The 14,510-nt window shown below is 44.8% G+C and overlaps 1 protein-coding gene across 2 annotated transcripts; it reads left to right on the top strand.

Moving 5' to 3' along the window:
• Window positions 1-8,445: 8,445 nt before the first annotated feature.
• Window positions 8,446-13,049, top strand: LOC128403722 (protein S100-A12-like). Of its 2 annotated transcripts, none has more exons than XM_053368757.1 (3): window positions 8,446-8,551; window positions 11,141-11,304; window positions 12,746-13,049. In XM_053368757.1, the coding sequence occupies exons 2-3, from the start codon at window positions 11,164-11,166 to the stop codon at window positions 12,905-12,907; spliced, it is 303 nt and encodes a 100-aa protein (XP_053224732.1). In that variant the 5' UTR covers window positions 8,446-8,551; window positions 11,141-11,163; the 3' UTR covers window positions 12,908-13,049. The 2 variants fall into 2 exon arrangements, with proteins under 2 accessions (XP_053224732.1, XP_053224733.1); XM_053368758.1 differs by lacking the exon at window positions 8,446-8,551 and adding an exon at window positions 10,104-10,177.
• The last annotated feature ends 1,461 nt before the right edge of the window (window positions 13,050-14,510 follow it).

The following is a 14,510-nucleotide window of genomic DNA, read 5'->3' as shown; positions in this document are numbered from 1 at the left end:
TACCTTCCTGCCACAGTGGTACCTATTTATCTACTTGCACTGGTGTGCTTTCGAACTGCTAGGTTGGCAGGAGCTGGGACAGAGCGACGGGAGCTCTCTCTGTCACGGAGATTCGAACCGCCAACCTTCCGATCGGCAAGCCCAAGAGGCTCAGTGGTTTAGACCACAGCGCCACCCGGGTCTCTAATATTTACATTAGTATAATATCAAAATTATAAAAGAATGTATGGGTTAGGGTATTTTTGTGTATAGTCATATAATATGTTTCCACTCCCGCTTTAAAAAAGGTAATTCCCAGACCCACCTGGAGATGAAGGAGACTGAACCTGTGACCTTTGCATACAAAGCAGATGGTTTTAGCACCGTGTTACAGAAATGAGGAATTGTTCCGAGCGATGTCGCAATTTCCCCCGCCCAAATACAGGTCTTTGCTTCTCCTTTGCAATGGCTAGAAGAGGAAGGAAACACTTCCATTTGGGTTTCTCAAGGCGTTTGTCTGTTCAGTCTTAATCTGAGAACGAGTGTGTGCAAACATGCCCAGCAACGGTGATGAAATAAGTGCAGGTTGCGCTTTGCCTGGATAGGTGGAAGTACTCAAAGTTGGTCAAAAGGTCACTGGGTTGTGGAGGAGTCATGGCTGGCATCAAAGGTCAACATGGTGGTGCCCTTCCATGTGGTGAACCAAGGACTGTTAAGTAGAGTAATTTAATTCACTGAAATTGTAAATGCCAGTATGCATTGCTATGTACATTTGATTGGTTGGTAACTGAATTCTAGAGAGTTCTCTAGTAGTTCTCAAGCAATGGCCTAATGCTGGCCACATGGGAGGTTATCTGGGAAAGGAGAGACTACATTTTTGCATGAAGCAAGATGACTGTGCTTCAGGATCCACTGTGAATACTGCTGCACTGAATGGAGCATTGTGGTGCTTCTTCTCAGCTTGAGAGAAAGAAAGCAAAGCTGCAGGAGAAGGAAAAATGGAAATCTCTCATAGGGGCTACAAGGCATGGCCTAACTGAGATATGGAAGGCTGAGGGCTGAGTTCTGGAAAGAGGACAATACAGTTTGGAAGTTAAAGAAAGAGACTCTAAGCCCAGGTTTGGACAAGCATGTGACTGTAAATACTATGTTTTGATTCACCTATAAGTTTCTGCAAGTCAAGTTTTTGAATGTTAAGTCTGGTTTAATTTCCAAAGAAGGGTGCCAGTCATATATACGATTTGAGCTTCTAAGCTGCATTTTCGCTACCCTTACTTCAACACGTACACGTACCTTTCTTCTTCAGGATGAAAGGATCCCTAACTGCACAAAAGCCAGGGGAGTTTGAAAGTAGAAGAGAAGCATTGCTGGGTTTTTAATAACCCCACTCTCCAGCTTCTTGTTCAGAGATTGGCAAGGAGAACTGAACATGGACAGAGAGCTGGGCACCACAAAGGGAAGGGAAGGAGGCATGCTAAAGAGCTGGGAGATGGCAAGCCAGCTAGGTAGGCAGCTAGGTAGGCCAAATGTCTTGGAAGTGTGCAGTGAGAAGCTTGTTTTATGGGAGGGAGAGACTCTAAGCCCTTGCTTGGCTAAGCATGTGACTAAATATTATGTTTTGATTCATCTGTAAGTTTCTGCAAGAAAAGTTTTTGAATGTTAAAGTCTGGATATCGGTTTGATTTCCAAAGAAGGGTGTCAGTCATGTACAGTGGCACCTCGGGTTACAGACGCTTCAGGTTACAGACTCCGCTAACCCAGAAATAGTACCTCGGATTAAGAACTTTGCTTCAGGATGAGAACAAAAATCGTGCTCTGGCGGCGTGGCAGCAGCAGGAGGACCAATTAGCTAAAGTGGTACCTCAGGTTAAGAACAGTTTCTGGTTAAGAATGGACCTCCGGAACAAATTAAGTACTTAACCTGAGGTACCACTGTATATGATTTGAGCTTCTTAGCTGCACTTTCGCTACCCTTACTTTGACAAGGACATGGTTGGGGTTGGAAGGTGGTCAGGCTGATGCTCCGGTTCACAGACTCTAGCGATACAGAACTCGGATGTCTGCCCTTGCTGAATGGCTCAGGCTCATTCAGAAAAGAAGTGGAACATACACCAAAAACCAGTGGATTAGATCAATGGGGGGGGGGTGTAACATAACCGGATCACCCCCTAAAGGAAAATCATGCAAATTCATTTCTTGTGCTTCCCCCTCAACACAGGTGCGATGATAACAGTCTAGTAGCCACCAGCCATCAATGCTGTCAAAGAAGCGGTTAACTTTGTGCATGTGTCACACACAACACCTAGGCCATTTGTATTCTCTCGGCGCACACAAGGTGTTAATTGCCAGTGTGAGCCAGTGTGGTGCAGTGGTTAAGAGCGGTGGACTCGTAATCTGGTGAACTGGGTTCGCTTCCCCACTCCTTCACATGCAGCTGCTGGGTGACCTTGGGCCAGTCACACTTCTCTGAAGTCTCTCAGCCCCACTCAATTCTCAGAGTGTTTGTTGTGGGGGAGGAAGGGAAAGGAGATTGTTAGCTGCTTTAAGACTCCTTAGGGTAGTGATAAAGCAGGATATCAAATCCAAACTCCTCTTCTTCTTCTGCTGTAGCAATAAATCACCCCCTTGGGAAAGTTGCATGAATACTTTTTTCCATGGCCTTCACTGTTGCAAAAGCAATGGTTACAATCTGGTGGACACCCTCCATCAGTGCTGTTAAGGAAGCAATTAAATTCTGCACACAAAGACACGTGTGCACCCGCCCACCCAAACATTCGCACGTAAAAACAGACACTCCCTGGCCCTAGGGCAATAGCAATCATTTGGCAGAGACCGTGTGTCATTGTCAAAGCAATGCAGTTTTGTGTTTCCAACGTCCTACCCCTCCCACTAAAACGAGAACATTTTTTTAAAAAATAATGCAAAACTGATCCATTTACTGACATTGTTGAACTGGAAGAGTCTTCTGTCTTCTACCTGTTGCAACATCTGGTCAAAGTCAGGAGGAAAACAATCCAGTGACAGGTGGGCGATTTGGCATGTCTCAAACTCCCTAGTTCCTTAAGCGATACAAAGGGGTTGGGTGTGACCAGTGTTTGGATTTGATCCCTTGTCACCCATCCAAAATTATACACAAAGAGGATCCACAACACACAAAGACGCAATCCGACAAGTATTCCATTTCAGAACCACATCTTCCAGCAAGGTGGAGGCAACTTAAAACTCCCCAAAAAGTTAGGTGAGGGGTATGGATGGATCATCACAGGATTCCTCAACCTCGGCCCTCCAGATGTTTTGAGACTATAATTCCCAGCATCCCTGACCACTGGTCCTGCTAGCTAGGGATCATGGGAGTTGTAGGCCAAAAAGGAGGGCCGAGGCTGAAGAAGCCTGAGCTATCATATTCCCCCCCTCTTTCATTTTCCCAGTTGTAAATTCAGATCTCCACATTTCTGTAACAAGTTTGCTTTCTTTTAAGAAATCCTCCTGAAAATTCACCAGCATTTAAGTGCAAATTTCTCCTAAAAACACTTTGTTTGTTTGCAGTTGTTACTAATGCACACAATTTTTTGTGCATACAAGAAATCTGTCCTAACTGATTCCATTTCTGTACATTAATAGGGTTCCCTGTCTTCAATAATTCCAAAGGGCACCAGCCACCACTAGGGCTAACTAATACAGCGTCCTTAAGGTTCTTTAGGCTTCTTCACTTACTTGCTTCTTCATGCAGTGCAGCATTAAACTATGGAACTCCTTCCCACAAGAGGCAGGAATGGCTGCCAACTTGGATGGCTTTAAAAAAAAGAATTGGACAAATTCATGGAGGGCAAGGCTCTAATAGCTTCTAGCTGTCATGGCCAAATTGGTCAGAGGCAGCCAAGTTTCTGAATACAGTCGTACCTCTACTTACGTATCCCTCTAGATGCAGAATCTTCGGGTTATGGCCTCAGCAAACCTGGAAGTGTATACTTCCGTGTTTTGCCGTGCGCGCATGCGCAGAAGTGCTCTACGCGCCTTGCACATGTGCAGAAGCGCTCAATCGCGCCGCGTGCGCGCGCAGAAGCCCGCCTCTATTTACATAATTTTTTGGGGGGCGAATGAACCCCCAGAATTAATTAAGTTTGTATCTGGAGGGTCCACTGTACCAGTTTCTGGAAGCCATAGGAGGGGAGAGTTGTTCTTGAAGAAGAAGAAGAAGAAGAAGAGGAGGAGAAGAGTTTGGATTTGATATCCCGCTTTATCACTACCCGAAGGAGTCTCAAAGCGGCTAACAATCTCCTTTCCCTTCCATCCCCACAACAAGCACTCTGTGAGGTGAGTGGGGCTGAGAGACTTCAGAGAAGTGTGAGTAGCCCAAGGTCACCCAGCAGCTGCATGTGGAGGAGCAGGGAAGCGAACCCGGTTCCCCAGATTACGAGTCTACCGCTCTTAACCACTACACCATATTGGCTCTTGAACTCACGTCCTTCCTTGGGGGCTTCCCAAAGGCATGTGATTGTCCGTGGAAATGCTGAATTAGATGGCCCCAACAAGCAGGGCCTCCCTTTTTCTTTTCTTTCTTTTTAAAATTTTATTGAATAGTTTCACATAACAAATTATTCCAACAAATCATCTTCATTATGTTTTCCCCCATTTCCACCTCCCCCTCCCTCCATCTTCCCTACGACTTCCCTCAGCTCCTCTCCCTGATTTTTTAACACATATTATTCTCTGCGGGTGGCGCTGTGGGTTAAAGCCTCAGCGCCTAGGACTTGCCGATCAAAAGGTCGGCGGTTCAAATCCCCGCGGTGGGGTGCGCTCCCGTCGTTCGGTCCCAGCGCCTGCCAACCTAGCAGTTCGAAAGCACCCCCGGGTGCAAGTAGATAAATAGGGACCGCTTACCAGCGGGAAGGTAAACGGCGTTCTGTGTGTTGCGCTGGCTCGCCAGATGCAGCTTGTCACGCTGGCCACGTGACCCGGAAGTGTCTTCGGACAGCGCTGGCCCCCGGCCTCTTGAGTGAGATGGGCGCACAACCCTAGAGTCTGGCAAGACTGGCCCGCACGGGCAGGGGTACCTTTACCTTTTTATTCTCTGCATGTTATAAAAATGTAAAGATCCTCAACTTATCTATTATATTAGTAACAATAAATTTGTGTATGTTTATTCAAAACCTGCCAAGGAGTCCAGTTCCTTTTTCTTTTCAATCTATTTTTGTTGAAACTTTTCAGCATACGATATAAGAAAAACAGATTAATCAAAATATATATTTTTTAAAAATCATGAAAAAGAGAAAGAAAGAGAAAAATACATACATACACACACACACACATACACACATACATACATACATATGATACATACATGCATACATACAGACATACTCCTCTATTAGAGGTAGAACTTAACTGCTGTGTCACATTAAAGCTCTCACCTAGGAGCTTTCCTTCTTTTTCCCAGCCTCCCACCCTGGGAGATCATCTCTTCCCTGCCTCTCACACAGGGTCTTTCACCTCCCATCCATCACCTTCCCAGCAAGGCTTTTCTCAAATTCTTAAGCCCTTTAAGGGAAGTTTCCCATGAGGGCACCTGCTTGTTCCACGTGAGAACAGGAAGTTGGAACAAATGACCCATTGGCCCAGGGCCGGATTTAGGTTTGATGAGGCCCTAGGCTACTGAAGGTAATGGGGCCCTTTATATGTCCAGCTGTCCTTTGTTAACAACAAATTGTCATTGTTTTTTGTGTTGAATATATGCTACATGATGATTTATGGACCCAACAGGTATCTAAAGCCATTTGCACATGTTGTACATGCAGAATGTAGACAACCTATATATAGAAAGGAGCAAACCTGTGATATTTCAGGGAGCAGGCTAGCAGGCGGGGCCCACGACTTACATCATAGGAGCCTACACAACACAACACAACACAACACAACACAACACAACACAACACAACACAACACAACACACTGTTGCTGTATGTAGGTTTTATTTTATTTGCTTTTTATCTTATATTTTGGAAATGGACATCCAGGGGTTTTTTTCTCCTTTAATTTTTTTGGGGCCCCCAAGAGAGTGGGGCCCTAAGCTATAGCTTGTTTAGCTTATACGTAAATCCGGCACTGCATTGGCCTAATCCAGAAGGCTTTTCTTATGTTCTTAAGCCAGACTTAGATCAGGCATCCTTGCACTGGGAGGAGTTTCCTCTCTTAAGTAGGACAGAAGGTTACCCTACAAGTCCAGCTTTTTGACCCCCACACATACCATTCACCATTCATTGTAGTGCTCAATGCTGGTAATCATATGGAGCAGGCACCCCCAAACTTAGCCCTCCAGATGTTTTGGGACTACAACTCCCATCATCCCTAGCTAACAGGACCAGTGGTCAGGGATGATGGAAGTTGTAGTCCCAAAACATCTGGAGGGCCGAGTTTGGGGGTGCCTGATATGGAGACTTGAGACACTTGGACATTAGAGTGAGTAGCAGCTGTTTGGTGTGTGTGGTGGGGACAAGGACTGTGGGGAGAAAAGCTGTTCAGGTTGCATTTAAAGGTAGAGCTAATTAATTCAAATCTTCTGGAAAAAATAAACCAGAACTCGGCCGTCCCTCAATTCTGTGAATTTTTCAATTCAGTTCTCCAGCCTAGTAAAGTTTTAAAAACTGCACCTGTTAGGGCAATTAGTGAACATAACTATATTAGGAAATATAGCATATTGAATGCTATGTATTAGGGAAAATTGCTTGGAAAAATTGTGTATCTTAGACAACATTTTGAATACAAAAATGTGTACATTAGCAAAAATTTGCACTAAAATGCTGATGAGTTTTCAGGAGGACAGTAACAACAAGAACAAGAACAACAACAATTGTATCCCAGCCACTCTGGGCAGCTCACAATAGAACATCTAAAATATGATAAGACATCAAACATTAAAAACTTCCCTAAACAGGACTGCCTTCAGATGTTTTCTAAAAGTCAGGTAGTTGTTTATTTCCTTGACATCTGATGGGAGGGCTTTCCACAGGGCAGGCATGACTACAGAGAAGGCCCTCTGCCTGGTTCCCTGTAACCTCACTTATCGCAGGAAGGGAACCACCAGAAGGTCCTCGGAGCAGGACCTCAGTGTCCAGGCAGAATGATGAGGGTGGAGACACTCCTTCAGGTATACAGGGTCAAGGCCGTTTAAGGCTTTAATAGTCAACACCAACACTTTGAATTGTGCTTGGCAACGTACTGGGAGCCAATTTAGGTATTTCAGGACTGGTGTTATATGGTCTCGGTGGCCGCTCCCAGTTATCAGTCTAGCTGCCGCATTCTGGATTAGTTATAGTTTCCAGGTCACCTTCAAAGGCAGCCCCACGCAGAGCACATTGCAGTATTCCAAGTGGGAGATAACTAGAGCGTGCACCACTCTGGCGAGGCAGTCCGCGGGCAGGTGGGTTCTCAACCTGTGTACCAGATGGAACTGGTAGACAGGTGCCCTGGACACAGAATTGACCTGCGCCTCCATGGACAGCTGTGAGTCCAGAATGACTCCCAGACTGTGCACTTGAACCTTCAGGGGCACAGTTACCCCATTCAGGACCAGGGAGTCCCCCACACCCGCCCGCCCCCTGTTCCCCCCAAAATTACTTCTGTCTTGTCAGGGTTCAACCTCAATCTGTTAGCTGCCATCCATCCTCCAACTGCCTCCAGGCACTCACACAGGACCTTCACCGCCTTCACTGGTTCTGATTTGAAAGAGAGGTAGAGCTGGGTATCATCCGCATACTGATGAACACCCAGCCCAAACCCCCTGGTGATCTCTCCCAGAGGCTTCATGTAGATGTTAAAAAGCATGGGGGAGAGGGCAGAAACCCAAGGCCCCCACAAGTGAGAGTCTAGGGGTCTGAACATTCATCCCCCAACCCCACTTTCTGGACAAGGCCCAGGAGGAAGAAATCGCAAACTCCTGTGGAAATGTGAAAAACTGTAAGAGTGGAAAAAATGAAAAATGGAGAGAAAATAAAATGCAGAGATCTGCCTGTCCCAAGTTGTAGGCAATTCTAGTCCTTCTCAGGGTATAGTCATGAGAGAAATAGACATGGCTAACCTCAGGTCCATTAATGTCAGTTGTTCTGCTCTATGTTAGTTGCATGTAACCCACTGGACTCGTTCCACTATTGCTGCATAAAAATACCACCAGCATCAATATTTCACCATAATCTAGGTTACTTCCAGGAAACTCCATGCCCTTCCCATATTCTCAAAAACAGGTTCCATATTATTTTTATGAGGCTCTAAGTAAATAATACAAAGGATTTCCTCATACTGTGTGTAAACTTGGTGTTGGCAAATGATGGACTGTGACTGGTCACAAGTTTGTTGGGGAAGGGGAGGGAAGGCCCCCAAGTGTGTTGCTGAAGGAAGAACTTCACCATATATCTTGAGCAAGAGGTGACTGGTTTGAGGGATTAATGTGTAAAGCAACAAAGATTTCACAACTAGGGGTGGTAGCAAAATACTGGATAGAGTATAAAAGGTGGGTGCTTCATAGGACTCTTCACCACACCTTGGCTCATCTTAGCTCTCTCATCAATCACCGTCTGAGGTAAGTTGAAGACAACGAGGAGGTTTCCTTGTCTGATTGTGTAGGTTTCAGCCTTTGTGTTAGAGATAGGATGCTACTTGTTTTTCAGGGTATTTGCTGATACTACAGGAACACCTGCATGGTCTCCCCTGCAACAATAAAAACCAGGGGAGAGATCTCATCCGAGAGGTGGCCAATGTGGTGCTTTCTTGATGTTGTTGGATTCTCAATGCCCATCACCTTGACCACTGGCCAGGCTGGCTGGGGTTGATGGGAGACGGAGTTCAGCAACATCTGGAGGACCTCGGCCTTTAAATTTCTGTAAGTGCCTTTAATATGTGATCCCTGATTGGTGGGGCATGTGTCTAGGACATGGACGGGGAGCCAGATGTTGCTGGTCTACAGCTCCCTTCATCCCTAATTATTGACCATGCTACCTGGAGGTGAGGGAGTCTTAACAGCACCTGGAGGGCCATGATGTTGGCGCTCCCTGCTCTAAGACAGTGTATCCTAAGCTTGTGCTCTCCAGTTGTTTTGCACTGTAGCTCACATCAGCCCCAACATTGTGGCCGATAGCCAGGGCTGATGGGAATTGTAGACCCAGACATCTGGAGGACACTCAGTTGGGCAAGAATGTCTAGGATCAGAGGTGGGTTAGAATATGAAGTGGCTTAGAAAAAGTGGCTTAAATAATAACTAAACAAGGGTGTAGGAATTTGGGATCTTAACATACAATGTCTCTTACTGTAGAGGGGAAAGACTCTCGCCAGGTGACCTGCATATCTCCTCAAATGACCTGTCCAGGTCCTAAGTCTGGATGAACCACTTGAAGGCACTCAATTGCGTGTGTTTTTAAACCAAATATTTAAACTAGACATGAACTGTTTCCTTCTTTTGTCTAAAATGAGAATCTATCTCTATCTCTATATCTATCTATCATCTATCTATCTATCATCTATCTATCTATCTATCTATCATCTATCTATCTATCTATCTATCATCTATCTATCTATCATCTATCTATGTAATCTGTATGTATCTATATCTATCTATCTATCTATCTATCTATCATCTATCTATCTATCTATCTATCTATCTATCTATCTATCTATCTATCCAGGATTGCCTTTGACAAAGGCATTCTGTTAGGTAGGATCCCAGAAGGGTGGTGAACCTGTGGCTCTCTAGATATTGCTTTAAATTAGTTGCATATAACCCACTGGCCTCATTCCACTATTGCTGCAATAAAATGCCCCCGGCATCAATATTTCACCATAATCTAGGTTACGGTACTTCCAGGAAACTCCATGCCCTTCCCATATACTCAAAAACAGGTTCCATATTATTTTTATGAGGCTCTAAGTAAAGAATACAAAGTATTTCTTCATATTATGTGCAAACTTGGTGTTGAATGGTCACAAGTTTGTTGGGGAGGGGGAGGGGAGGCCCCCCAGGTGTGTTGCTGAAGGAAGAACTTCATCATATATCTTGAGCAAGAGGTGACTGGTTTGAGGGATCAAAGATTTCACAACTAGGGGTGGTAGCAAATTACTTGATAGAGTATAAAAGGTGGGTTCTTCATAGGACTGTTCACCACACCTTGGCTCATCTTAGCTCTCTCGTTAATCTCATTAATCACCGTCTGAGGTAAGTTGAAGACAACGGGGAGGTTTCCTTGTCTGATTTTGTAGGTTTCAGCCTTTGTGTTGGAGATAGGATGCTACTTGTTTTTCAGGGTATTTGCTGATGCTACAGGAACATCTGCATGGTCTCCCATTCATCATCTTTGACCAGGGGTGAAACTCATCTTTATTTCACCTGGGTCAGAGACTCAGTTTGGCGTGCGCGCACAGACACAGAGACTGGAAGCCTCAGTGACAACCCTCTGGAGGCTTCATCCAGGGCAAAAAACCTGGCTAGCCCCCCTTTAGCTACAGCTCTGCCCCTGACCATCAACCATGGTGGCTTGGGCTGATACAAGTTGGAGTCCCAAGTCACAGGTCCATCTAGCCGAGTACTTTCTGCACCAGACTAGAGAGCCCATCTATCTGGGATTGTCTCTAATGAAGTTGTTCAATTAGTGCAAGGATTTCCACTAGTGTAATGGAGCTCCTCTCCTCTACTTGTCACCCCCACCAAACCTGTTGTGGATGTTCTACCAGCCCTACAGAGGAGGTCCGAGGAGAGCACAGGAAGAGCACAGGGAGATTAAGTTCCATCATTCAAGTAGAAATCCTTGCACTAACTGAAAAACTTTTTTGGATCTGGAGCAATATATTTCAGACTAGACTTAGCAGCGCCTATGGTTTTACATTCTCTTGAATCTTGTTGCACCAGTGCACCATGAAAACTCCTTAATTTCTCAAGGCTGTCTCTCCACTCTGCATCTAACTGTATTAGTCAATTTTTCCTTCCTTCCTTCCTTCCTTCCTTCCTTCCTTCCTTCCTTCCTTCCTGTCTCCAGACTTTGTTTATCCAGTCTTCAGTGGTTGGAGTCATTCTATTTTCCCAGTCATGGCAGATAGTTATTAAATATTAAATTGATATTAAAGGAGACATTTAATGGACTTTTTTTGCATTTATTCTTATGCTCCTCTTATGTCTATTTAGGTTACCAACAGAAAACCTTCAAAATGTCCAAGTCCAAGACTCAGATGCAAGTTCTGGCCGATGGGCTGATTGACCTCTTCCATAAGTATTCTGGGAAATCTGACACCATCGACAAGAAGGAGTTCAAGAAGATGATCAACGAGCAGTTTCCTGACTGCGTTGAGGTGAGGTGGAGATAAGATGGGCGTGGGCAATTGTTGGCATCAATGTGCAGCACGCCTCTGGGCATGTTAAGATAGTGATCGGCACCTCAGCAAGGCAGCACTTGGAAGTGAGCAAGGCTACCCTGTTAGGGAAGTATATTTAGGGATGGGTGGATATGTCCATTTCAGTGGGTATCATTTTCTCGTTTTTTCTTAAATTCAGTTCTCCAGATTTTGAACATTTATGTATTAAAAAATAAAATAAAAATCCTCTTTTGGCAAAGCGATTTCCCCTTATAATGATTTTTTTGGTATGCTATTTTCACTAATCTATTTTAAACACACTTTGCCATAGTAAAAAAAAAAGAGAGTAATAATAATAATAATAATAATAATAATTAATAATAATAATTTTTATTTATACCCCGCCCTCCCCAGCCAAGGCCGGGCTCAGGGCGGCTAACAAGCAATAATAAAAACAAATTGAATGAACACAATGTATATAGTACATGCATTTCTTAACACTTAGCTGGATAAGTACATTCCAGAATCTGAAGAAAGGTGAATTTGGCAGGGTGAGATTCAAATGTGAACTGGATTGGATTTCTCCCCTGTAGATAGATATAGATATATAGATATACATCCCAGGAGAATTGGGGGCTCAGGCTTCTCAGACATTCCTGAGAGCCAGTGTGGTGTAGTGGTTAAGAGCAGTAGCCTCGTAATCTGGGGAACCAGGTTCGCATCTCCGCTCCTCCACGTGCAGCTGCTGGGTGACCTTGGGCTAGTCACACTTCTCTGAAGTCTCTCAGCCCCACTCACCTCACAGAGTGTTTGTTGTGGGGGAGGAAGGGAAAGGAGAATGTTAGCCGCTTTGAGACTCCTTAAAGGGAGTGAAAGGCGGGATATCAAATCCAAACTCTTCTTCTTCTTCTTCATCCTCAGATAAAGTCTCTGAGAAAAGCAATGCTCCATGAGACCTAAAGCCCAATTAGTCTAGCATCTGACTCTCACAGGGCCCAACCAGATGTCTCTGGGAAGCTTACAAGCAGAAGCTAAGCACTAAAAGATGAATATACCCCCCTTTAAATGACCTGAGTATTAAAAGAGAAAGTTTTCTTCTCCTTTTTAAATATTCTGCATTTTGAACTCCTTTACGTTGCTGCTCATTTGGGTCTGCGTTCAACTTCTGCTGATGTTACTTTGCATTAATACCATTCTGTTAAACTGGTAGTGGGGAAATTTTCAGTCCTCCGGTTGTGGCTGAACTACAACTCCCATCAGCCCCAGCAAGTATGGCCAATGACCAGGGGTGAGAATGGGAAGTGTAGTCTTGATGATGTCAGGAGGTTCTCCCCATCTATGGCAAACCTTTGTTTCGCGATGGTCTGATGTCTTAGATGCATATCAACAAATTTCAACCTGAAACCTTTTGTTCCTCCATTCCTTCTCCTCCCTACAGTACCCACAAAACCAGCAAGGGAAAGACAAGCTCTTCAAAGACCTGGATACAAACAAAGATAACGAATTGAGTTTTGAAGAATGGACCCGCCTGGTTGGGTCATTCCTCTCTTGCTCCCACATTAAGTTCCACCAGCATGAGGGACATCACCACCACCACTGAGAAAAGACCCAGCAGGTCCTTCAGGGGACTGTGGTCAGGGGCATGTTGGATACCAACCTTCCAAACAAACAAAGCCCCCCTGCCCACATCCCCTGGCTTGAAATGTAATGTTTTGGCAATAAAATAAGAAATAATCATTTAACCTGGAAAGTCTAGGATGTCTTACTTTTTGGGGTGACAAGGCAGTTTGAAACAGGTTTTGAGTGCAGCGGGGGAAGGTTGTGTTAAGTTTTCTGGTTCTGGCTTCTATGCTGTATTCATCTCTGCGACTTCTCCTTTTTACAACAACCCCTCAGTGCGACTCCATTCCTACTTGACTCACACATCCGCCAAGTATGTTGCCCTTGTAGAACTCTCTGCTGAGTCCCTGCAACATTCTTAGATGATAATAGGGACATCAGCATTCGAGGAATATTGGGGGGTATGCAATGTTTTTACGGGATCAGAGGCCTTTCAGGAAATACCTAAAATCGAATATTAAGCCAAGTGATGCTCAGAAACTGGAACAGGCACTGAAAAGCTGGCTTTGCAAGGCTTTGCTTCAGCCACATTCCCTTTTCTTGCAGTTGCTCACTTAGACATGTAGAAGCAAGTTGATTCTTTGTAAAACAGCCAGCGGATGAGATTAACCCCGCCCCCACCTGATGCTTGAAGAAAATAGAATCTCTCACCGAATAAAAAGAGGAAGACAAAAACAAAGGGAAGCATACGAACACACACAGGGACGTATGTGTGTGGGTCTCCCTCTCGGGCAGAAATTTAAAATCCTCTCAATATACTTAAATATGGGGGAGGAAAAAGCGCTACTGCAGGGTCACCGGTTGGAGGAGGAGAGGAAGAGCGTGAACGCAAAGGAGAGGAAAAGGGAAGATGGAGAGAAGAAAGGAGGAAAGTGAAAGATGAAGGAGAAGGGTGGAAAGCGGAGAAGGATGTAGGGAGAAAAGGAGTAGGTTAAATATAAAGAGGAAGGATAGAGTAAGGGGACAATCATGGTAATGGATGGAAGGAGAAGCAGGTGTATGGAATAAAGGAAACGAGCTGAGGAAAGAGAGGGAGAAAAGAAGGGAAGGGGAGGAAAAGAGAAAGGAGGATGGGTCAGGGAAGGCAACCAAAGGATGGATAAAAGGGATGAAGGATGAAGAGGAAGGCAGGAGGAGGATGCTGTGTTCTACATAGATCCATCGATTACTACTTGTAGCCAATGGTAGTCCTACTCAGAGTAAACCCATTGTAATACACATGGTTCACGTCAATCTATGTATTTTAGCAGGGGCTGCTCTGGGTATAAGTTGGCTGCATATGACCCATGGAAATCATTCCAACCACTGCAGCAAAGAATGCACCCAGAGTTCCATATTGCGCAAGAATGCATGCCGTTTTCAGAAATTTCGGGCCACACCTATATCTACAAAACGGTTAAACCACAATGTGATTAATGAGTTCTAAGAAAGAAATGAAAAGCGATGCCGCGCCATGGGTGTAAACCTGTTGTTCCTAAATGATGAACAGTGATTGGCCACAAGCTAGGGAGGGAACCCCAGCCCCCAGAGGTGCCTTGCTGAAGGAAGATCTCCATCAGATACCTTGAGCACCAGGTGCTCAG

The sequence above is a fragment of the Podarcis raffonei genome, chromosome 16 (assembly GCF_027172205.1).
Source record: "Podarcis raffonei isolate rPodRaf1 chromosome 16, rPodRaf1.pri, whole genome shotgun sequence".
Classification (NCBI taxonomy): Eukaryota; Metazoa; Chordata; class Lepidosauria; order Squamata; family Lacertidae; genus Podarcis; species Podarcis raffonei.
Note: the sequence above shows the minus strand (reverse complement) of the source record. Positions and strands in the feature narration are given on the sequence as shown.

Coding starts and splice junctions, on each gene's coding strand:
- LOC128403722 (XM_053368757.1), top strand. CDS start 11,164: ATGTCCAAGTCCAAGACTCAGATGCAAGTTCTGGCCGATGGGCTGATT. Junction 11,305..12,745: donor AGTTTCCTGACTGCGTTGAG/GTGAGGTGGAGA, acceptor TCCTCCCTACAG/TACCCACAAAACCAGCAAGG.